Here is a 25888-nt window from a genome sequence, read left to right on the forward strand (position 1 = left end):
TGCTTTTACTTACATTTGACCACCTGCAGTACTATTCATTTGAAATGTTTTGCCAATTGTTTTTAAATAAAGAATACATTGGAAGAATTGTCATATTTAACAAAAGGGTAGTTCCAGCATATGTCCCCCGCTTTAGTTCAGCATTAGCTGAAGGAGAGAGGCAGAGGAAAGGGAACGTTTTTGTTAGCTTTCTGTTGCCAGGAGACATGCAGAGGCATCAAGCTCAGCCAAAGCAAACAACTCTACATCTAGTGAAAATGGCCTTTAGTGAGGACTCCTTATCATGGGAGGGAGAGTTGAAACTGTGCTCGGCCCTTGTACCTGGAGAAGAAAGCACAGCCTCCACACTTTAATGGAAGCCAGGTAAACCAAATAGATTTGAGAAGTGGCTTTTCTAATGCATTTTCACTGAAGATTATAATTTGGCATTCTGCTTCAGTTGCTATATGCTTAGGCAGAAATTACGCCACTCAAGTCTGGTTGAAGAAAGTATAAAGAGGTCAAAGTCTCTAATCTGTTTTACTGTAATTTCTTTCTTAAACATAGTATCAGATAATAGGGGTTTATTTTTAGTCAATAGTCATTTGTATCAGTTGCTGTTTTCCATTCAAGATTTCTGCGCTTGTATGTTTTAACTCCAAATTTCATCTAGTGTGATAGAAATACTTGACTTTCTTTTCAGAACTCCTAAGAGTCGCTAATTTGTCATTCGTTTAAAGGGCCCCAGTTGCGGATATTGTATCGAGACGGTTGGGTGAGGTCAAGCAATCATGAATAATCAGCCCTATTCACTTACAAAAAACAGTACATCTGGTGATAGATATCAAGCCCGTTTCAGAATAAAACATGGAACTGCAGATGAGGAAAATGGCATGGAGCAACTTGACGGTCAACTCAGTATTGGGGACTTTGTGAAAATGGAGAGGATTTTCAAGGTAAGAATTAAACCCTACCGAGTGATTGTCTGCACAGATTTTGGGTTGTTGGGTGAGAAGGCTTTCCTCAATTACTTTTTCTTCTCCCCAGGACATATCTTCCCAACGACCCACTCAACGCTTTAGTGCCACTTCCACATTTTTATACACACACAATGACTCACAACATCTCTGTACACACCAGTTTAACTTACTCTATCATTTAAACATTTACTCAGCCACATATCCAGTTTCCTTTTCTTTTTGCTCCTACTGGAAATGTGTTTTGTGTCTACCACTCCCACTAGATTGTAAACTCCTCAAGGTCAAGAATCGTGTCCCGCACAAAAAAACCCAACAATGAATCTGGTATTTATTAAGTGCTTACTATGTGCAGAGCACAATACTAAACCTTTGCAGGAGTGCAGTGCAACAACGACAAAGCCAAGTTCTTATTTCACAACTTGGCTGATAGTAGGCCCGCGATAAATACTATAGATTGAGAGATTGAGGTGAGAAACTCTTTCATTGGTTTGAGCAAAACATGAGCTGAAGAATCATTCCGATATGGTCATACCTCCATGTGACTTTGGGCCTTGAGTCTCTTCAAAGAGAGGTGATTTTGCATTTGAATTTCTTTTATTCAAATATAGTTTCTAAAAGTGCATATTAGAGAAGGAACACAAACTGTCACTAAAAAGTCAGAGCATAGACAACAATAAAAAATCCTAAATTGTCTCACTTTGGATGTTATCTGTCTCAGGGAAGTCCGGAAATCACCAGCACGTGCACGTAGCATTGTCAATTCCATTTTTTTACCTTGGAATTTTCCGTTATGCCAAAAACAGGCTGCTTTAAAGCTGGACATCAGGCCAGTCCAGTGGCCTGAAAATATGCTCTGTTGCCATCCCTTTGGGAGCACTGATCTCTCTCCAGTTTATTATGTTTCTCAAAACGAGAGCCAGAGACTCCTGGAGGCCCTGGGTGAATAAGCTGCCTTCATTAATATTATTTTTAAATTAACATAACATAATAGCAAACACCTAATAATAATACTTGTGGTATTTATCGAGTACTTTTATGCTTAATGAACAATCAATTCATTCATTCAATTGTATTTATTGAGCGCTTACTGTGTGCAGAGCACTGTACTAAGCGCTTGGGAAGTACAAGTTGGCAACATATAGAGACGGTCCCTACCCAACAACAGGCTCACAGTCTATAAGGGGGAGACAGACAACAAAACAAAAAACATGTGGACAGGTGTCAAGTCGTCTGAACAAATAGAATTAAAGCTAAATGCACATCATTAACAAAATAAATCGAATAGTAAATATGTACAAGTAAAATAGAGTAATTCATCTGTACAAACATATATACAGGTGCTGTAGGGAGGGGAAGGAGGTAGGGCGGGGGGATGGGGAGTCAGTTGTATTTATTGGGCACTTACTGTATGCAAAGCACAGTACTAAGCACTTGGGAGAGTAATAATGATGGTATTAAGTGGTTACTATGTGCCAGGCACTTTACTAAGCGCTGGAGGCACTGTACTAAGCAGTGGAAGAGTACACAATATAAGAGTTGTTAGACACTCTGCCTGCCCAAAGGAAGCTTACATTCTAGGGGGGGAGGCAGACAGTAACATAAATAAATAAATTACAGATACGTGCATAGGTGCTGAGATGCTAAGGGAAAAGTGGATATCGCGTGTTTAAATTGTACACAGATTTAGAAGATGCAGAAGGGAAAGGGGGTTGGGGAAAAGAAGGCTTAATCAGGGAACACCTCTTGGAGGAGATGTGATTTTAATAAGGCTGGGAATGTGGGGAGAGTGGTGGTTTGTTGTGCATGGAGGGCTAGGAAGTTCCAGGTCAGAGGGAGAATGTGGGAAAGCTCTACTTGAAGCAGCAGGACTTAATGGTTAGAGCTCAGGCCTGGAAATCAGAAGGACCTGGGTTCTAATTCCGGCTCCACCACATGTATGCTGTGTGACCTTAGGCAAGTCACTTAACTTAACTTCTCTGGGCCTCAGTTACCTTATCTGTAAAATGGGTATTAAGAGTGTGAGCCCCATGTGGGGCAGGAACTGCGCCCAACCTGATTATCTTGTATCTGCTCCAGGGGTTCAAACAGTGCTTGGCACATAGTATGTGCTTAACAAGTACCATAATTATTTTTCATCCTTTAAGCACTTTGATATTTACTTAAATTTTGAGTGCCCATGTGGGACCTGATTAACTTCTATTTGTCCAATTGCTTAGTAGACTGCTTGGCACATAGTAAGTGCTTAACAAATATCATGAGTATTATTATGATTATTCACCACTCTCAGCCCCACAAGACATATGGACATATCCACTATTTATTTTAATTAATCCATTCAATCAATCATATTTATTGAGCGCTTACTGTGTGCAAAGCACTGTATTAAGTGCTTGGGAAGTACAAATTGGCAACATATAGAGATGGTCCCAACCCAACAGCAGGCTCACAGTCTAGAAGGGGGTCTGTTTCCCTTCTGGACAGTAAGGTCATTGTGGGAAGGGAACATATCTACCACTGTATATACTTTCTCAAGTGCTTAGTACAGTGCTCTTCAAGTAAGTGCTTAGTAAATACCATTGACTGTTATAAAAATAATAATGATGGCATTTATTATGCTCTTACTATGTGCAAAGCACTGTTCTAAGCGCTGGGGAGGAAACAAGGTGATCAGATTGTCCCCTGGGGGGCTCACAGTCTTCATCCCCATTTTATAGATGAGGGAACTGAGGACCAGAGAAGTTAAGTGATTTGCCCAAAGTCACACAGCTGACAATTGGCGGAGCCGGGATTTGAACCCATGACCGCTGACTCCAAAGCCCTGGCTCTTTCCACTGAGTCACGCTGCATTGATAGGTATTCCTTATCCTAAAAATACCCTCCCTTGTCTCCACAACTCCCTCCAGTTATCAGTCTATTTCCCCCTACCATACTTCTCCAAACGCTTTGAGCCAATTGACTACACCTGCTGCCTCTACTTCAATTTTCTCCTTGACCCTCTTCAACTGGGCTTCACTCCCTTCATTCCACCAAAACCGTGCTCTCAGAGGTCACCAGTGACCTCCTTCTTGCCAAATCCGTTGGCCTCTACTCCATCCTAATCCTCTTTGACCTCTTAGCTGCTTTTGTTACTGTCAACCACCCCCTTTGGGAACCTTACCCGACCTCAGCTTCATTCACACTGTCCTCTCCTGGTTCTCCTTCTATCCCTCTGGCCACTATTTCTCAGTCTCTTTCACAGCTCCTCCTCTGCCTCCCACCCCCCAACTGTGGGAGTCCCTCAAGCCTCAGTTCTGGGTCCCTTTCTATTCTATATCTGCACCCACGCTCTTGGAGAAATCATTCAGTCCCATGGCTTCAATGACCATCCCTAAGCATATGATTCCCAACTCTACAACTCTAACCAGATCTTTCTCCCCTGCAGACTCGTATTTCCTCCTGCCTTCAGGACATCTTTCCCTGGATGTCTCAGGGAAATATCCCTCTCATTCCATTCACATATTCAATCTGTCACCACATCCTGTCGGTTCTACATTCACAGTGTTGCTGAAATCCACCCTTTGCTCTCCATCCAAACTGCTACCAGGTCGATCAAAGCACTGATACTCTCCTGCCTTGATTACTACATCATCATCATCATCCTTCCTGACCTTCCTGCCTCGAGTCTCTTTTATTTCATAGTTCAGTCTGCTGCCCGAATATTATTTCTAAAAAATCCTTGAGTCCACTTCTCCCTGCTCCCCAAGAACCCCCAGCCCATGTCCTCCCCCTGGCCTGGAATGCCCTCCCTCCCCACATCCACCAAGCTAGCTCTCTTCCTCCCTTCAAAGCCCTACTGAGAGCCTCAACTCCTCCAGGAGGCCTTCCCAGACTGAGCCCCCTTTTCCCTCTCCTCCTCCCCATCCCCCCAACCCTACCTCCTTCCGCTCCCCACAGCACTTGTATATATGTTTGTACAGATTTATTACTCTATTTATTTTACTTGTACATATTTACTATTCTATTTATTTCATTGATGTGCATATAGCTACAATTCTATTTATTCTGACAGTTTTGGCACCTGTCTACATGTTTTGTTGTCTGTCTCTCCCCTCCTCTAGACTGTGAGCCCATTGTTGGGTAGGGACCATCTCTATATGTTGCCAACTTGTACTCCCCAAGCGCTTAGTACAGTGCTCTGCACACAGTAAGTGCTCAATAAATACGATTGAATGAATGAATGAATGTATGAAACTCCAGGGGTTGCCTATTCATCTCTATATCAAACAGAAACTCTTTATCACTGGCTTTCAAGCACTCTATCTCCTTAAACCCTCCTACCTTACCTGTCTGATTTCCTATTACTACCCAGCCTGCAGACCTCAATCTCATCAATCTTGCCACCAACCCCTCTCTTGCATCCTGACTCTAGCCCAGAACACACACACACACACACACACTCACTCTCTCTCTCTCTCTCTCTCTCTCTCTCTCTCTCTCTCTCTCTCTCTCTCTCTCTCTCTCTCTCTCTCTCTCTATACTGGTCAGACCACCTCTTTCACACCTTCACACCATCTTCCCACCTACTCCAAGAGACAATCTCTGATTAATCCCTCTTTCCATGACTTCCTCGCTCTTTTGGGTTGCCTACACCCTTGAATCTGTATTCCTTATTCGACCCACACTCTGCTTCACATCAATTGTTGGGTAGGGACCGTCTCTATATGTTGCCAACTTGTACTTTCCAAGCGCTTAGTACAGTGCTCTGCACACAGTAAGCGCTCAATAAATATGATTGAATGAATGAATTATGTGTATATCTGTAATTTAGTTACATTAATGTCTGTTTCTCTCTCTAGACTGTCAGCTTCTTGTGGACAGGGAATGTGTCTACTATACTCTCCCAAGTACTTACTACAGTGCTCTGCACACAGTAAGCACTCAAGAAATACAATTCATTCATTCATTCAATCGTATTTATCGCGTGCTTACTGTGTTCAGAGCACTGTACTAAGCGCTTGGGAAGTACAAGTTGGTAACATATAGAGACTGTCCTTACCCAATAGCGGGCTCACAGTCTAGAAGGGGGAGACAGACTACAAAACAGCACATATTGACAAAATAAAATAAATAGAATAGTAAATATGTACAAGTAAAATAAATAGAATAATAAATCAGTACAAACATATATACAGGTGCTGTGGGTAGACGAAGGAGGTAGGGCTGGGGGGTTGGGGAGGGCAAGGAGGGGAAGAGGAAGGAGGGGGCTCAGTCTGGGAAGGCCTCCTGGAGGAGGTGAGCTCTCAGTAGGGCTTTAATTGATATTTGCCCCTGCCTGTCATGTTCTTTCTGGGACACTGAGTGCAACAGGCAAGTAAGTGCAGACAGTAAGCACTCAAGAAATACAATTGACTGATATTTGCCTCTGCCTGTCATGTTCTTTCTGGGACACAATGCAACAGGCAAGTAAGTGCACAGGGTTATAACAGAATGTGAAATACATGTGCATTTCTTTTTCATGGTATTTGTTAAGTGCTTACTATGTGCCAGGCACTACAATTAATTAATGATGGCATTTATCAAGTGCTTACTATGTGCAAAGCACTGTTCAAAGCACTGGGCACTGTTCTAAGCGCTGGGCACCGTTCTAAGCGCTGGTAGTGCTGGGGTAGATATGGTCTTAATCACCATTTTACAGATGAGGGAACTAAGGCACAGAGAAGTTAAATAACTTGCCCAAGGTCACACAACAGACAAATGATAGTCAAATTAAAACCCAGATCCTTCTGACTCCCAGCCTCATGCTCTATCCACTAAGCTATGCTGTTTCTCACTTAGCCCTTATTAATAATTATGGTATTTATTAAGCGCTTACTATGTGCCAAACACTGTTCTAAGTGCCGGGGTAGATACAAGGTAATCAGGTTGTCTCACGTGGGGCTCACAGTCTTCACCCCCATTTTACAGATGAGGTAACTGAGGCACAGAGGAGTGAAGTGATTTGTCCAAAGTCACACAGCTAATTAGTGATGGAGCCGGGATTAGAACCCATGACCTCTGACTCCCAAGCCTGTGCTCTTTCCACTGAGCCAAGCTGCTTCCCTAATTAGCCATCTGCCTGTTGAAGTGGAATTAGGATTTGGGTCTCTTGATTCTCAGAGAAAGGTTCCCTCACCACTGGACCAACAACAGAACTCTTGGTGTAGATAAAAAAATAATTAGCCATAGTCCCCATCCTTCATAAGGATTGCAGGATAAAAGCAGGTATCTTCATCTCATTTTACAGATGAGGAAATGAAAGTACAGATATGTTAAAAGACTTGCCCAAGGTCATCCAGCTGGACAGTTGAAGAGCTGGGATAAATGACCAGGTTTCCATGACTCCCAATCCCATATCTTTCAAGGAGAATAAGTGGCCTTAGATAAGTTTATACCTTGGCGTGTAACCTCAAAACAATGAGAAGAGCCTAGGTTTACACATCTTATTTTCAGGCAATTATCCTCATTATCTGCCAACAATACAAAAGTTTTTTAAGGACTTCTATAAGATGGGGAAAAATAAGACTCAATTAAATCTTAGTTACTAAAGGAAAGCAGCGTTGCTCAGTGGAAAGAGCCCGGGCTTTGGAGTCAGAGGTCATGGGTTCAAACCCCAGCTCTGCCAATTGTCGGCTGTGTGACTTTGGGCAAGTCACTTAACTTTTCTGTGCCTCAATTACCTCATCTGTAAAATGGGGATTAAGACTGTGAGCCCTCGGTGGGACAACCTGATCTCCTTGTAACCTCCCCAGTGCTTAGAACAGTGCTTCGCACATAGTAAACGCTTTATAAATGCTATGATTATTAAAGAGATTTTTCCCCTACCCAAATTTGTACGCCACAATTTCTGGTCTACAGTTCCCCACGGCAGGGGGAATGAAATGGGTAGAAGTGGGGTAATTTCTGCCAGGGCTATGCCATTAGTGCTGAAGGTGAGAAGCAGTGTGGCTCAGTAGAAAGAGCATGGGCTTTGGAGTCAGAGGTCATGGGTTCAAATCCTGGCTCCACCAATTGTCAGCTGTGTGACCTTGGGCAAGTCACTTCACTTCTCTGGGCCTCAGTTATCTCATCTGTAAAATGGGGATGAAGACTGTGAGCCCCCCGTGGGACAAACTGATCACCTTGTAACCTCCCCAACACTTAGAACCGTGCTTTGTATGTAGTAAGTGCTTAATATTATTATTATTAAGGTTTCTAACTGGACAACCACTTAGGACATTTCTCATCTTTATCAGTATTAGCAGGAATCCTGGAATTTCCTGGCTAATGTGAGCACGGAAAGCCATAGTGGTTATTGAAGGGGAAACAGCATGGCCTAGTGGAAAAGGCACAGGTCTGAGAGTCAAAGGACCAGGGTTCTAATCGTGCTTCTACCACTTACCTGCCGCGACCTTGGACAAGTCAATTCACTTCTCTCAGCCTCAGTTTCCCCAACTGTAACATGGGAATTCAATACCTGTTCTTTCTCCTACTTAGACTGTGAACCTCATTCAGCGCTTAGAACAGTGCTTGGCACATAGTAAGTGCTTAACAAATACTATCATCATCATGTGGAAGCAGTGTGGCTCAGTGGAAAGAGCACGGGCTTTGGTCATGGGTTCAAATCCCAGCTCCACCACTTGTCAGCCATGTGACTTTGGGCAAGTCACTTAACTACTCTGTGCCTCAGTTACCTCATCTGTAAAATGTGGATTAAGACTGTGAGCCCCACGTGGGACAACTTGATCAACTTGTAACATCCCCAGTGCTTAGAACAGTGTTTTGCATGTAGTGTTTAATAAATGCCATTGTTATTATTACTATTAAGTGCTTGTGAGAGATCTTCAGGCCCTCCCCTGTGGTTTTAAAAAGGTTCCTGTGGCAGTAATCATCTTGGACCTGGTGAGTTCCCTAAAGGGTACAGTGTATCATGTCTCAGTTCCCGGCATGGCTCAGTGGAAAGAGCATGGGCTTTGGAGTCAGAGGTCATGGGTTCAAACCCCGGCTCCGCCGATTGTCAGCTGTGTGACTTCGGGCAAGTCACTTAACCTCTCTGTGCCTCAGTTATCTCATCTGTAAAATGTGGATTAAGACTGTGAGCCCCACGTGGGACAACCTGATCATCTTGTAACCTCCCCAATGCTTAGAACAGAACTTTGCACATAGTAAGCGCTTAATAAATGCCATTATTATTATTATTATTATTATTATTATTATGCGAGATTACCCCTACCTATGCCACACTTCTTCTCTTCTCTCTTAGAATCTAGGCTCCTTGTGGGTGGGGAATGTCACACTGTTTCATATTTCCCAGGAGTTTAGTGTGATGCACTGGGTCCAATGGGTATTCAATAAATACTACTACAATAGGAGACTCGATCATCCATATTTATATCCCAATTCTTTTCAGTGTCACAATAGCACTAATCATTTCATTCCAATTCCCCTCAATCCTTTTTGTCTCAGACCTAGCACTCTCCCTTCCATGTTTGTCTTGTATTTGCCAATGGAGCAGCCAACTAGCCCTATTTGGCTCAGAGATATCTGTGATGCTCATGCCTCATGCACAGCCTAAGCTTGATAGAATTAACAAACATTTTGACAGCTTTTGAACATTTGCAGAAAAAATAACCACAGATTATAACAGTTTTTCTTCATGGATGAACAGAAATCTGGGGATTTGCTTCTGACAGTAAGAATACAAAGCAGTCGGAAAACTGCCACCTCTGGGGTTAACACCGAAGAGTAGACATTTGAGGGAGAGCAAAAGCCTTCAGAATAAAAAGATACAAAGGGGAATATTTTTATCCTGAAAATTAGTTTGAGTGATAGCCTGGTGAGGAAGAATAATTGGATAACACATCCAGAAGTTTTGGTGTCTTTTTCTATCTTAACCATTTTGACTTTGGGCTGTGCCACTTGTTTCAAATTATAGGTTCGAAGGACAGTGACTGATAGATCAGGGAAGAAAAGAAATTGCAGTTCATAGAATGCATAGACACCCAAAAGAGTCTAATGACAGCTTCTCTGGCAATAAATTACAGATTGCTGTATACTTAACACAAAAGGAAGACTATCCATTCTAAACCATCTATGTGACCAAACAAGCTGGAACTGAATCAGAGGCCTGCACTAGAAATTAGTCCCCAGAGCCAACACAATTTCCAAGCACAGAATGGATACTAACAGAAAGATGCTGCCATAGATAATTCTGTCATGAATATTAGCCCGAAAGGCCACAGGTGCAGATTCTATAAGGGACAACTGCACTCCGAGGCCACTTTATAGCATGCAGAGCTTTAGAGTGATTTGTGGTCCATTCGACCAATACGTGCCCTATCCCCAGCCATTCCCAGTGTAATCTCCTACATGGAAAATATATCTGGAATTAGGGAAATGTCAAGTGGAAAGACATTATGCAAGGTTCATTTCTTTCAACCCGAGTGTGACCATAGATGATTAATAGAGCTTCAGAGAATTTCAGGAGATTAGTGATGTTTTCTTTATGTTCATTTCTGAGTCACCCTTCAAGAGGGAAATCACTAATTAGGCTTTACCAACAACATGGGTTATCGGATAAGCCATTGTTTCTGATCACTAATATTTTATTAGAGTCAGTGAGCACACACTAGCAAATTGCCTAAAATTCAACATCAAATAGCTGAGTGCAAATCCTGCTATTCACCTAATATTGGGCCCGATGTCACCAAATCACGGGCCCAGGAAACCATGGCCCAAAGGGGACAGTCCTGTCTGATGAAGACAGAACACGGGCCTCGGAGTTAGAAGGACCTGGGTTCTAATCCCTGCTCTGCCACCAGTCTGCTGTGTAGCCTTGGGTAAAACACTTCACTTCTCTGTGCCTCAGTTACCTCACCTGTAAAATGGGGATTAAGACTATGAACCCTATGCGGGACACGGATGGTGTCCAACCTGATTTGCTTGTATCCACCCCGGAGTTTAGTACAGTGCATGGCACATAGTAAAAGCTTAACAAATACCATAATCATTATTTTTGTTTTCTCTCTTTGTCCACCCATCCCTCAGCCTGACAGCACTTATGTGCAGATCCATAATTTATGTATATTAATATCTGTCTCCCCGTCTAAACTGTAAACTCACTGTGTGCAGGGAACGTCTACCCACTCTGTTATATTGTACGCTACCAAGCGCTTACTACAGTAGTCTGCACACAGTAAGTGCTCAATAAACACAAATGATTGATTGATAACAAGGCAATTACAGTCCAGGAGGGTTGTCAGATGTTAATGTATATCAATTAATTACAGAAATATGAATAAATTCTGTTAGGCTGAGGATCAGGTACGTAGGAATTTATTCAAGGATACGGATCCCAATGCATAGATGATGCAGAAGGGAGAGGGAGTAGGGAGAATGAGGATTAAATTGTGAAAAGCCTCTTGGAGGAGATGAGTTAAGTAAGTTTTTGAAAGTGGGGAGAATATTGTCTAGTCTCATGCTATCAAGCCATCTTTGACCCATAGCGACACCATGGACACCTCTCCCAGAACACCCCAACTCCATTTGCAATCATTCTGGGAGTATATCCATAGAGTTTTCTTGGTAAAATTATAGAAGTGGTTTACCATTGCCTCCTTCTGCACCATAAACTCTAACCTCCATCCTCTACTCTCTCCCATGTCTCTGCTGCCCAGCAAAGGGGAGTTTTGACTTCTATCTTCTAAAGGGGAGTTCTATCTTCTATCTTCTAAAGGGGAGTTTTGACTTCTATCAGTTGGTCTGCTACTCACTAGTCACTGTCCAAGCTAGGAATGAAATGGGTATGCCTCTACTCTGTAGTCCAAACTGGTAGAGTACTGGAAACTCTCAAAATGTGACCCAGAGAGGGGAGGGAGAATATTGGTCTGTCATATGTGAAGGAGCTGGGAGTTCCAGGCCAGAGGAACAATGTGGCAAGAGATCAGTGATGAAATAGATGAGAATGAGTTACAGTGAGTAGGTTAGTGATAGAGGACAGAAGTGACAGTAGGGAATCATTGAGGTAAGGTAGGAGGGAGAGAGCTGATTGAATGCTTTAAAGCTAATGGTAAGGAGTGTCTGTTTAATGTGGCACTGAATGGACAAGAAGTGGAATTCCTCGAGGAGTGGGGAGATGTGACCTGAACCTATTTAGAAAAATGATCTGGGAATGGAGTGAAATAAGGACTGGAATGTGGAGAGACAGGAGGCAGGAAGATCAGCGAAGAGGCTTATAATAATACTAACAATGATAATAATGATAATGGTACTTGTTAAGTGCTTACTATGTGCCAAACACTGTTCTAAAGGCTGAGGCAGATACAAGTTAATCAGGTTAGACACATTCCCTGTCCCATATGGGGCTCACAGTTTAGGATTCCATCCCAATTTTATAGATGAGGTAACTGACTTGCCCAAGGTCATTCAGCAGACATGTTGTGGAACTGAGATTAGAATCCAAGCCCTCTTACTCCCAGAGCCACGTTCTTTCCACCAGACCATGCTGCATAGAGTTTTCAGAGTTTCCTGGAAATTCAAAACATTTTAATTTGAAGTACATTCACATTTGAGGAACTCAAAAGAGTAGCCATTTTGAAATGAAAAGCAACAGCAGTGCATTCTGCATTTCCCAGCAAGCACAGGTAGAGAAAACTGTGGCTAAAAATAAGTGGATTTTTACAAAGACAGGGATACAACTCAGATCGTGATAACTGGTGATCGAAAACCGAGGTGTCAACCATATGGTCCACAAAAGGTTTCCCATCTGGCCTAAACAATTCCCTTTTTAAAAACCTGTGAGTGCGTTTAAAAAAATACAGTGTCTTTGGGTTGCTGAGCCAAGAGAAAAAAACATGAAGCTGCTAGCAGAAGGGGAATGGGAGGAAGATTGGAAGAGGGGATGAGAGGGTGGGACAGAGGTGGTACGTGGGGGGCCCAGCCTGCTTTATATTTTTGTATGAGAAGCAGTGTGGCCTAGTGGATAGAGCCCAAGCTTGGAAGTCAGAAGGACCTGGTTTCTAATCCTGGCTCCTCCACTTGTCTGCTGTGTGACCTTGGGCAAGTCACTCCACTTCTCTTTGCCTCAGCTCATCTGTAAAATAGGGATTGAGAATGTGAGCCCATGTGGGACAGGGACTGTGCCCAACCCAATTTGTTTGTAACCATTCCAGCACTTATTATACTGCCTGGCTGCTTGGCACATAGCAAGCCCTTAACAAATACCACTGATATTATTATTATTACTATTATCTGATTGCTTCCTGGCAGTTCTCAGTCAATCAGCTCTCACCCCTTCCAAGTTTCCAGAGTCATCAGGCCCCATTTGGACTCCAGTCCATATCAACTTCTGTTGATGCGCGAATCCATGCCTTGAACTCTCCCCTTTCTTGCTGTCAATCACTTGCCCATGTCCTCCCTCTGTCCTGAAACTTCCTTCTCCTTCATAGCCAACAGTCCACCACTATCCCCACATTTAAAACCCTCCTACAATTGTATCTCCTCCAAGAGGCTTTCCTGGACTATGCCATTATTTCTCCTATTCACCTTTTCTTCTTTGTTTCCTATGCATTTGCATCTGTAGATCTATACCCCTTAAACATAGGAAGTGCTTCACACCTAGGTAACGCCTAACAAGTATCATCATTATTACCGTCATTACCATCATTAGGAGAAGCAGCGTGGCTCAGTGGAAAGAGCACGGTCTTTGGAGTCAGAGTTCATGGGTTCAAATCCCGGCTCTGCCAATTATCAGCTGTGTGACTTTGGGCAAGTCACTTCACTTCTCTGTGCCTCAGTTACCTCATTTGTAAAATGGGGATTAAGATTGTGACCCCCGTGGGACAACCAGATCACCTTGTAACCTCCCCAGCACTTAGAACAGTGTTTTGCACATAGTAAGTGCTTAATAAATGCCATCATTATTATTATTATTAAACATTTGATATTCACCCCACCTTTAGCCCCACAGCACTTGTGTACATACCCCTATGTTCTTCTGTTTCCTTTATCTGTAATTAATCCTAATGCCTGTGCACCTCTGTAGTCTGTAAACTCCTTATGGACAGGAATAATGTTTACCAACTCTATTGAATTATATTCTCCCAAGCACTTAGTTCAGCACAGTACACTGATTGGGGGTGACAGCATTCTGGGATATCACATAGCTCAGATCATATATGCTGATTTTTCTTTCACTGATTATTTAGAATGATTAGCCAGAGCTGTATTGTACTAATCTTTTTATTTATCAACTGACCTTTGCCTGAAATTCAAACCAGAACTTGAAGAGGAAATGAAGACATGTCTGAAGAGGGAATGATGGAGAAATGTCCTGAGGAGAGTAGTGTTCGTTATGGGCAAGTGTTTGAGTAGACTACTGAGAAGTAGCATGGCCTTCGTCCAATAAGCCCTGAAAGGAGACAAACACCTTCTATGAATAGGAAAAGAGAATGAAAAAAATGAGGTAGATAGAATGGGTGATATTGTCCCCAGAGAATAGTGGTAATGGTATCTATTGAGTGCCTACTGAGAACAATGCACTATACTCAATGTTCAAGAAATACAGTAGAAGCATTCCCTGCTCATACTTTCATGTAGCAAAGTTTCTGAGAAGTTGGTGTGAATCTTCATGGGTGAATTTTTGTGCAGGGAAATGAGAATGGGTGGGATTGAGGTAGGTTGGGTGGATTGGGAGCAAGGATAACTGGGAATAAGTAAGAATTTGGATCTGAGGGGTGTGGCGAGCAGTGTTGGAAGTGAGTGAAGATAGGGAGGAGAGTGGTAGTTTGGCAAGTTCTTGATCCTCTCGGCATTGTTCTTGTAACTACTTCTGACATCTGTCTAGCTCTTACTTTAGGCAAAGCACTGCACCGAGCCTGTGTTCTTCCTATGGCTTCCTGGTTCTTCTAAAGGTCTTAATCCCGGTGTTCAAAAGCCCATTATGCACTAAGAGGGGAGAGTGTGGGGAGCCATGAGACTGTACCCCTGAGAGGCCAAAGAGTAAAAGTCATTTACTCCATCGTTCCTCTAGCTCCCATTCGCCTCTGTCATTCATTCATTCATTCAACAGTATTTATTGAGTGCTTACTGTGTGCACAACACTGTACTAAGTGCTTGGGAAGTACGAGTTGGCAACATATAGAGAACTAGCGTGGCTCAGTGGTAAGAGCCCGGGCTTTGGAGTCAGAGGTCATGGGTTCAAATCCCGGCTCCGCCAATTGTCAGCTGTGTGACTTTGGGCAAGTCACTTCACTTCTCTGGGCCTCAGCTCATCTGTAAAATGGGGATGAAGACTGTGAGCCCCCAGTGGGACAACCTGATCACCTTGTAACCTCCCCAGTGCTTAGAGCACTGCTTTGCACATAGTAAGCGCTTAATAAATGCCATTATCATCATATAGAGACGATCCCTACCCAACAACGGGCTTACAGTCTAGAAGGCGGAGACAGGCAATGAAACAAAGCATGTAGACAGGTGTTAAAATCATCAGAATAAATAGAATTAAAGCTATATGCACATCATTAACAAAATAAATAGTAAATATGTACAAGTAAAATAAATTGAGTAATAAATCTGTACAAACATATATACAGGTGCTGTGGGGAGGGGAAGGAGGGAGGGTGGGGGGGATGGGGAGGAGGAGAGGAAAACAGATGTTCAATCTGCGAAGGCCTCCTGGAGGAGGTGAGCTCTCAGTATGGCTTTGAAGGGATGAAGAGGGCTAGTTTGGCAGATGCGCAGAGGGAGGGCATTCCAGGCCAGGGGGAAGACGTGGGCTGGGGGTCAATTGTGGGACAGGTGAGAACGAGGTGCAGTGAGGAAGTTTGGGGCAGAGGAGCAGAGGGTGAGGGCTGGGCTGCAGAAGGAAAGAAGGGAGGTGAGGTAGGAGGGGGCGAGGGGATGGACAGCCTTGAAGCCGAGAGTGAGGAGTTTTTGCTTGATTCGTAGGTTGACAGGCAGACACTGGAGATTTTTGAGAAAAGGTGTAACATGTCCAGAGTGTTTCTGCACAAAGATAATCCGGGCGGCAGCATGAAGTATAGACTGAAGTAGACAGAGGCAGGAGGATGGGAGATCGGAGAGGAGGCTGATGCAGTAATCCAGTCGGGATAGGATGAGACATTGAACCAGCAAGGTAGCGGTTTGGATGGAGAGGAAAGGGCGGATCTTGGCAATGTTGAGGAGATGAGACCGTCAGGTTTTGGTGACGGATTGGATGTGTGGGGTGAATGAGCGTGGAGTCGAGGATGACACCAAGTTTGCGAGCTTGTGAGATGCGGAGGATGGTAGTGCCGTGAAAGATAGAGTTTCACCCATCTTCCCTGGGCTTCCCACATCTTGAGACCATCTGTGTTTTCAAGGGAGGAAATTTAGCTCAGACTCATCTTTCAAGGTTTTCAAACCTAGTCTATAATGTTCATGACTTCTTCATCTTGCTGCGATATCTCCACCTATCTAGAACTGCATTTTGAGTTTTGTTGTAATAATACTCTTTCTAAAACACTGTTATGGGAAGTATTCAGTCCCTTGCAAGCATTTCTGCTACTCTACATTTCTTCGTCAGAAAGTAGAAAACAAAGAGTTAAGAGTTAAATATATTTAACTCAGCAAGAAGTGGTGTTGATTGCATTTTCTGTTCTTTGACCTACAAGGAATGTGGATCATAAACTCATTAAACCTGTTATTATCAAATATTATATCAAACTCTTTCAGCATGGCTGTGCCCACAGATGGTAATTAAATGATTTTCAGTATCATTTGTTCAATGTAGTTCTTACATCTACCCAATTCCCTTAGCCTTGCCTCTTAGAACTCAGAAATGTGTATCATTTGCTGTTAGAAAAATCTGTTTTTCTTTGGTGGAACAAAATCAAAGCAGACCTAGAATTTTATTAAAGTGTGGACTATCTGAAGGTACAGTAAATGCTTATAGTATATTGGGCTATACTCAATCAGTCAGTCAATTGTACTTACTGAGTGCTCACTGTGTGCAGAGCACTGTACTAAGTGCTTGGAAAGTACGATTCAGGAGCTTAAGGTTTTGAGGGGGAGACAGACAATATAAATGAATAAATTACAGATATATAAAGGTGCTGAGGGGTTGAGAGTGGGCTGAATAAAGGGTACAAATCCAAGTGCAAGGGTGATGCAGAAGGGAGTGGGAGAAGAGGAAATACTGGCTTAGGGAAGGCCTCTTGGAGGAGACAAATCCTTGAAGAAGGAGAGAATGATTGTCACATATGAAGGGGAAGAGAGTTCATTCATTCATTCAATCGTATTTATTGAGTGTTTACTGTGAGCAGAGCACTGTACTAAGCACTTGGAAGGTACAATACAGCAATAAAGAGAGACAATCCCTGCTCACACGAGCTTTCAGGCTAGAGGCAGGACATGGGCAAGAAGACAGTGGTGAAATGCACTGAGATTATGTTGGAGGACTGAGGTCAAAGTGCTGGGTTGTAGGAGTAAACCAGATTGGAGTGGGCAAGGTGACTGAGTGCTTTAAAACAAATGGTAAGGAGTTTCTCTCTGATGTGGAGGTAGGTGGGCAACCATTGGAGTTTGTTGAGGAATGGGAAAAGATGGACGGAAACTCTTTTTGAGAAATTTGTTCCGGATGCAGGGTGAAGGATGTGTGCTTGGTGAGAGATATAAGGTCATCGAGGAGGTTAATGCCATAGTCAAGGTAGGATAGGACAAGTGCTTAGATTAGTGTGTTAGCAGTTTGGATGGAGAGGAATGGATTTTTTTTTGTCTAATTATGAAGTGACAGGATTTGGTGAACGATTGAATAGGTGGGGTGAATGAGAGAAATGATTTGAGGATAATGCCAAGGCTTGTGAGACATGTAGAGAAGCAGCATGGCTCAGTGAAAAGAGCACGGGCTTTGGAGTCAGAGGTCATGGGTTCAAATCCCGGCTCCGCCAATTGTCAGCTGTGTGACTTTGGGCAAGTCACTTCACTTCTCTGGGCCTCAGTCACCTCATCTGTAAAATGAGGATTAAGACTGTGAGCCCCACGTGGGACAACCTGACCACCTTGTTATCCCCCCAGTGCTTAGAACAGTGCTTTGCACATAGTAAGCACTTAACAGATGCCATCATTATTTATTTATTAGTATGTAGAGTGGTGGTGCTGTTTACAGTGATGAGAAAGTCTAGTGAGGACAAGGTTTGTGTGGGAAGCTGAGGAGTTCTGTTTTGGACATCCTGATTTTGAGGTGTCCATGAGGCATCCAAGTAGAGATGTCCTGAAGGCAGGAGGAAATATGAGACTGCAAAGAAGGAGATAAATCAAGGCTGGAAGTGTAGATTTGAAAATCATCTGCATGAAGAGAGTAGTTGAAATTCTGGAAGTGGGTAAGTTCTTCAAGGGAGTGGCTGTAGAATGATATAGAAGGAGTCCCAGAACTGAGCCTTGAGGGACTCCCACAGTTAACAGGTGGGAGGCAAAGGAGGATCCTGCAAAAGAGACTGAGAATAAGCAACCAGAGAGGTAGGAGGAGAATCAGGAGATGGTTTTCAGGAGAAGGGGGTGGTCCACATTGTTGAAAGCAGCTGAGAGGATGGGCAGATTAGGATGGATAAAGTTGTCATCAGTGGGGTCACATATTGGAGAGGGAGAAGTTTGAGGAAAATCCCCTCTGGTTTCCCTTAGATCTTTTTCTGTCCCTCCTGTTCCTCATTCCCCAAAGTTCTTTATCCTAGTTCTCCATCCTGGTCTTTCCTCTGCTAGGAAGAAGCATGGCTAGTGGAAAGACTAGGGGCCTGGGAGTCAGTGGACCTGGGTTCGAATTCTGGCTCTGCCACTTGTCTGCTGTGTGACCTTAGGCAAGCCACTTAACTTCTCTGTGCCACTTACCTCATCTGCAAAATGGGGATTAAGACTGTGAGCCCCATGTGGGACAGGGGCTATATCCAACCTGATTAGCTTCTATTTAGGCCAGCAGTTAGAACAGAGCTTGACACATAGTTGGTACACAACGAATACCATTATCATCATCATTATTATTATTACTACTACCATCATGGCTACTGAACCTTCTTTTCTCCCATTTCTCCATCCCTAATGGTCCTCTGGTAGAACCTACAGCCTTTCATGTAAGGGTTCAGATGGGTCTGTAAACATTCCTAACTCTTTTGCATGTGTAAGACTAGCCCAATTAAGAAATGCAGTACACCCCAGAATAGACAGCAGAGGTCATAGACAAAGAAGCAACAAAATAATAATAACAATATTGGTATTTGTTAAGTGCTTACTATGGGCACTGTTCTAAGCGCTGGGGGAGATACAAAGTAATCAGGTTGTCTCACAATCTGAATCCCCATTTTCTGGATGAGGTAACTGAGGCACAGAGAAGTTAAGTGACTTTCCCAGAGTCACACAGCTGACAAGTGGCAGAGCTGGGATTAGAACCCAAGCCCACTCTCTTTCCACTGAGCCATGCTAGTAGATCGTCTCTGTCTGCAAGATCATTCATTTCTTTGGCTACTCGAGACCATAAGCATGTTGTGGGCATGGAATATGTCTTCAATTCTGATATACTGTACTCTCCCAGGTGCTTTAGTACAGTTCTTTGTACATGATAAGTGCTCGATAAACGAATAATAGACCAAAAATATGATTAATTGATTTGATTCCTCTAATGGAGCTTGGGAGGAGGGGAAGGAGCCAGGTGTTAGAGAAATTCGAGTGAGGGGTTAGGGCCAAGCTACTTGGCTGTAGGGGACCTGGACAAGGAGGACCTGCCCAGGGCAGCAAGCAGATGGACTTAACATGTCCGAAACAGAGCTCCTTATCTTCCCTCCCAAACCCTGTCTTCCCTGTGACTTTCCCATCACTGTAGATGGCACCACTATCCTTCCTGTCTCACAAGCCTGTAACCTTGGCATTACCCTATTTGACTCCTCTCTCTCCTTCAACCCACATATTCAACTCATCACCAAACCCTGTTGGTTGCTGTGTGACCTTGGGCAAGTCACTTAACTTCTCAGTTGCCTCATCTGTAAAATGGGGATGAAGACTGTGAGCCCCACATGGGACAACCTGATTGCCTTATATCTACCCCAATGCTTAGAACAATGCTTGGCACATAGTAAGCACTTAACAAATACCATAATTATTAACTCTGTTGAATTGTGTTCTCCCAAGTCCTTAGTACAGTGCCCTGCACACAGTAAGTGCTCAATAAAAACCATTGGTTGATTATGGCAATGGGGTGCATGAGAATGAGCCAACATAAATCAAGTCCCTTCAAAGCCCTACTGAGAGCTCACCTCCTCCAGGAGGCCTTCCCAGACTGAGCCCCCTTCTTCCTCTCTCCCTCCTCCCCCTCTCCATCCCCCCCACCTTACCTCCTGCCCCTTCCCACAGCACCTGTATATATGTATACATCTTTGTACGGATTACTCTATTTTATTTGTACATATTTATTCTATTTATTTTACTTTGTTAATATGTTTGGTTTTGTTGTCTGTCTCCCCCTTCTAGACTGTGAGCCCGCTGTTGGGTAGGGACTGTCTCTATATGTTGCCAACTTGTACTTTCCAAGGGCTTAGTACAGTACTCTGCACACAGTAAGCACTCAATAAATTTGATTGAATGAATGAATGACAATGTGGACCACCCCCTTCTCCTGAAAACCATCTCCTGATTCTCCTCCTACCTCTCCGGTTGCTTATTCTCAGTATCTTTTGCAGGCTCCTCCTCTGCCTCTCACCTCTTAACTGTGGGAGTCCCTCAAGGCTTAGTTCTGGGACTCCTTCTATATCATTCTACAGCCACTCCCTTGGAGAACTTATCCACTTCCAGGATTTCAACTACCATCTTTATGCAGATGAGTTTCAAATCTACACTTCCAGCCCTGACTTATCTCCTTCTTTGCAGTCTCATATTTCCTCCTGCCTTCAGGACACCTCTACTTGGATGCCCCATGAACACCAAAAAATTAGGATGTCTGAAACAGAACTCCTCAGCTTCCCACACAAACCTTGTCCTCCACTTGACTAAAATCCACCCTTTCCTCTCCATCCAAACTGCTACCATATTAATACAATCATCCTTTCCCGTCTGGATTATTGCATCAGCCTCCTTGCTGACCTCCCAGCATCCTGTCTTTCCTCCCTCCAGTCCCTACTTCACTCTGTTCCTTGGATCATTTTTCTACAAAAACTTTCAGGACATGTTAAGCCCCCTCCTCAAAAAACTCCAGTGGTTGTCCATCTACCTCCTCATCAAACAAAAGCTCCTCACCATTGACCTTAAAGCACTCCCTCACCTTGCTTCTCTCCTTCTACAACCCAGACCGCACACTTCGCTCCTCTTTTTGCCAACTTTCTCACTGTGCCTCTATCTCGCCTGTCTCTGCTGACCCCTAGTCCACATCCTGCCTCTGGCCTGGACCACCCTCCCTCCTCAAATCTGATAGACAATTACTCTTCCCCCACTTCAAAGTCTTATTGAAGTCACATCTCCAAGAGGCTTTTCCAGAATAAGCCCCATTTTTCCTCATCTCCCACTCCCTTCTGCAATGCCCTTACTTGCTTCCTTTTATCTCCCCCCCTCCCAATCCCACAGCATTTATGTACATATCTGTAGCCTTATTTACTTGTACTGATGCCTGTCACCCACCTCTAGATTTTAAGCTCGTTGTGGACAGGGAATGTGACTGTTTATTGTTGTATTGTACCTTCCCCAGTGCTTAATACAGACCTTAATACAGGTCTGGATACAGTGAGTACTCAATACATATGACTGAATGAATGAATGGAAAAGTATTTAGGTGGAATATTCAAGGAATATTGAAGAGAATATATTGGCTCAGTGGAAATAGCATGGGCTTTGGAGTCAGAGGTCATGGGTTCAAATCCCCACTCCGCCAATTGTCAGCTGTGTGACTTTGGGCAAGTCACTTCACTTCTCTGGGCCTCAGTTACCTCATCTGGAAAATGGGGATGAAGACTGTGAGCCCCCCATGGGACAACCTGATCACCTTGTAATCTCCCCAGCACTTAGAACAGTGCTCTGCACATAGTAAGTGCTTAATAAATGTCATTATTATTATTATTATTATTATTAAGGAGAAACTTGGATCTTGAAAGAAGGTGGAGAAAAGGCATACATGTCATTTTTTTATGTTAATGTCTGCCTGCCTACCTCTAGACTGTAAGAGCACTGTGGGCAGGGAATGTATCTGTTTACCATTGTAACGTCCTCTCCCAAGTGCTAAGTACGGTGTTCTGCACACAATAATCGCTCAATAAACATGATTGAATGAATGAATGAACATCTAAAACTGCACTCAGGCACTGTCAAGAAGGGGATATACCGCCACACTATTCAAGAAACAGATAAAGATGCAGAAGTTAAGGGAAGGTAAGGTTGAAACACATGGAAATAAAAAGAGATAGACAGCTGTGCACAAAGAGACTGATACAGATGGATGCTTACTGAGAGAGACATGGATCATTAAGACAAAGAACAGTTAGAGAGAGACATGGACATAAATTCAGTCAGAGATCGAGTATTAGAGGCAAAGAGAATCATGAAGCAGCATGGCCTACTGGAAAGAGCAGGTGCCTGGGGTCAGAGGACCTGGGTTCTAATCCTGCCTTCATTACTTGTTTGATGTGTGACCTTGGGCATGTCACTTTACTTCTCTGGGCCTCAGTTACCTCATCTGGAAAATAGGGTATTATGACCGTTCTCCTTATGTGGGACAGGGACTGTGTCCCATTTGATTATCTTGTATCTACCAAAGTGCTTAGTACCTTGGCTGGCATATAGTAAGCTCTTAACAAATTCCATAAAAAAAGAAAAAAAGATAGAAATAAAGATGGAGGGAAAAATGGGGAGAAAGAAACATATAGAAAGAACACAGAGGGCTAGGTAAAGGCAGAGACAAAGAGGCACAAAGAGAATGAGAGTCTTTTCAGCGCTTAGAGCAGTGCTTGGCACATAGTAAGTGCTTAACGAATTCCATCATCGTCCTCATGAGAGGGACCATGAGTGACTGAGACTCAAAAGACAGTGAAAGAGGAAAAGAGAGAGATCTAGTAACACAGAATCAATAGCAGATTAAAAAGGTAGGCTAACAATAATGATAATAGTATCTATTATGTGCTTACTATATGCCAAGTGCTAAATAGAGCGATTTATGCCAAGAGTGGAAGAGGAAGACACAGAGTGGGCCAGGAACATGGAGAGGTTGGGAGGCACAGAGAGGATGGGAAGGAATAGGCCCAAGGGAACAGAGGGTTAGGAGGTGGAACATGGTTTACTCCAGAGGAGACTGAAATTTCTGGCCAAGCAACACAACTGTGACTGTTGCCTTCCTTTAGATCTCCTTCTTCATCTTCACCGACCTCCTGCTCCATCCCTTCTCATCCTCTTCGTCACATGTTCGATGTCAAAATCTCCAGTCATTGCACAATTTCTAACCTAACCAACTTGGAAATTGCATTCTCTATCCACAACATCCATCTCTTTCATACACCCTGCCCCACAAATCTGTTTTATTCCCCAAAAGGGCCCTCTGACCTCTCACCCCCTCCAATTTTTCAGTCATCATCGCCATTTGGTCTCTAGTCCATACCAACTTCTGCTGATGCACAAAGCCATGCCTTCAACTCTGCTCTTTTTTACTGTCGATCCCCTGCCCACGTCCTCCCTCTGTCCTAGAACTTCCTTCTCCTTCATATCCAACAGTCCACCAGTCACCCCACCTTCAAACCCTGCTACAATTGTATTTCCTCCAGGTGGTTCTCCTTAACTATTCCATTATTTCTCCTATTCACCTTTCCTTCTGTGTCGCTTATACATTTGGATCAGTACCCTTAAGCATTTGATGTTCACCCCATCTTTAACCCCACAGCACTTGTATGTGTATCCCTATGTTCTTCTGTTTCTTCTATGTGTAATTAATTTTAATGCCCATGTACCTCTGTAGTCTGTAGGCTCCTTATGGGCAGGAATTATGTCTACCGACTCTATCGTACTCTATTCTCCCAAGCACTTATTTCAGTGCCAAACACTGGTTGATTGTGGGTGGTAGGATTCTGGGATATCAAAAAAACTCAGATCATATATGCTGATTTTTATTTTACTCTTCATTTGGAAAGATTGTACAAAGCTGTGTTGTACTAATGTTTTTTTTTATTTTTAATGGCATTTATTAAACGCTCACTATGTGCAAAGCACTGTTCTAAGCACTGGGGAGGTTACAAGGTGATCAGGTTGTCCCACAGGGGCTCACAGTCTTCACCCCCATTTTACAGATGAGGGAACTGAGGCCCAGAGAAGTGAAGTGACCTGCCCAAAGTCACACAGCTGACAAATGGCAGAGGTGGGATTTGAACCCATGACCTCTGACTCCAAAGCCCATGCTCTCTCCATTGAGCCACACTGCTTCTCTAGCCACACTACTTCTCTGAAGTCCTCTGAAGTTATTTATCTACTGACCATTGCCAGAAATTCAACTGACAACTTGAAGAGGAAGCGAAGGCATGTCTGAAAGGGAGAATGATGGAGAAATTCATTCATTCATTCAATCGTATTTATTGAGCATTTACTGTGTGCAGAGCACTGTACTAAGTGCTTGGGAAGTACAAGTTGATGTTCTGAGGAGAGTCCATTATGGGGAAGAGTTTGAGTAAACTATAGAGAAGCAGTGATGCCTAGTGGATAGAGCTTAGGCCTAGAAGTCAATCAATCGTATTTATTGAGCGCTTACTGTGTGCAGAGCACTGTACTAAGCGCTTGGGAAGTCCAAGTTGGCAACATATAGAGACGGTCCCTACCCAACAGAGGTCTCTCAGTCTAGAAGGGGGAGACAGAGAACAAAACAATACATATTAACAAAATAAAATAAATAGAATAGATATGTACAAGTAAAATAAATAAATAGAGTAATAAATACATACAAACCTATATACATATATACAGGTGCTGTGGGGAAGGGAAGGAGGTAAGGCTGGGAGGATGGAGAAGGGGAGGAGGGGGAGAGGAAAGAGGGGGCTCAGTCTGGGAAGGCCTGGGTTCTAATTCTGGCTCCACTACTTGTCTGCTGTGTGACCTTAGGCAAATCACTTAACTTCTCTGTGCCTTAGTTACCTCATCCATAAAATGGTGATTAAAACTGTGAGCCCCATGTAGAACATAGATTGTGTCAAACCTGATAATCCCAGCACTGCCACTTGTCTTCTGTGTGACCTTGGGCAAGTCACTTCACATCTCTGTGTTTCAGTTCCCTCATCTGTAAAATGAGGGTGGAGACTATGAGCCACACGTGGGAGAAGGACTATGTCCAACCCGATTTGCTTATATCCACTCCAGTGCTTAGTGCAGTGCCTGGCACGTACTAAGTGCTTAACAAATACCATTTTTATTACTCTTTCAATTTTTGAATGCTATTAGAGACGCAGCGTGGCTCAGTTGAAAGAACCCGGGCTTTGGAGTCTAAGGTCATGGGTTCAAATCCCGGCTCCGCCACTTGTCAGCTGTGTGACTTTGGGCAAGTCACTTAACTTATCTGGGCCTCAGTTCCCTCATCCGTAAAATGGAGATGAAGACTATGAGCCCCCCGTGGGACAACCTGATCACGTTGTAACCTCCCCATCATCATCATCAATCGTATTTATTGAGCGCTTACTGTGTGCAGAGCACTGTACTAAGCGCTTGGGAAGTACAGTTGGCAACATATAGAGACAGTCCCTACCCAACAGTAGGCTCACAGTCTAAAAGACTTCCCAGCACTTTGAACAGTCCTTTGCACATAGTAAGCGCTTAATAAATACTATCATTACTATTATTATTATTCTTATTATTTGTTAAGTACATACTAAGTGCCAGGCACTGTGATAAGCATTAGGGTAGATATATACTACTGCTACTACTACTAATTATTATTATTATTATTACCAGTAATTATGAGTAATTAT

At 43.3% G+C, this 25888-nt stretch overlaps 1 protein-coding gene across 1 annotated transcript in view; it reads left to right on the forward strand.

The window, feature by feature from the left end:
* Nucleotides 1-848: 848 nt before the first annotated feature.
* The window catches only part of WDR49 (WD repeat domain 49), a 195608-nt gene continuing 170568 nt past the window's right edge, over nt 849-25888 (forward strand). Inside the window, exon 1 of the mRNA XM_038750316.1 lies at nt 849-935. Coding sequence (XP_038606244.1) covers nt 873-935 — 63 coding nt within the window. The 5' untranslated portion in view covers nt 849-872. The remainder of the gene's footprint in view (nt 936-25888) is intronic.

Source organism: Tachyglossus aculeatus, chromosome 1, assembly GCF_015852505.1.
Source record: "Tachyglossus aculeatus isolate mTacAcu1 chromosome 1, mTacAcu1.pri, whole genome shotgun sequence".
NCBI lineage: Eukaryota > Metazoa > Chordata > Mammalia > Monotremata > Tachyglossidae > Tachyglossus > Tachyglossus aculeatus.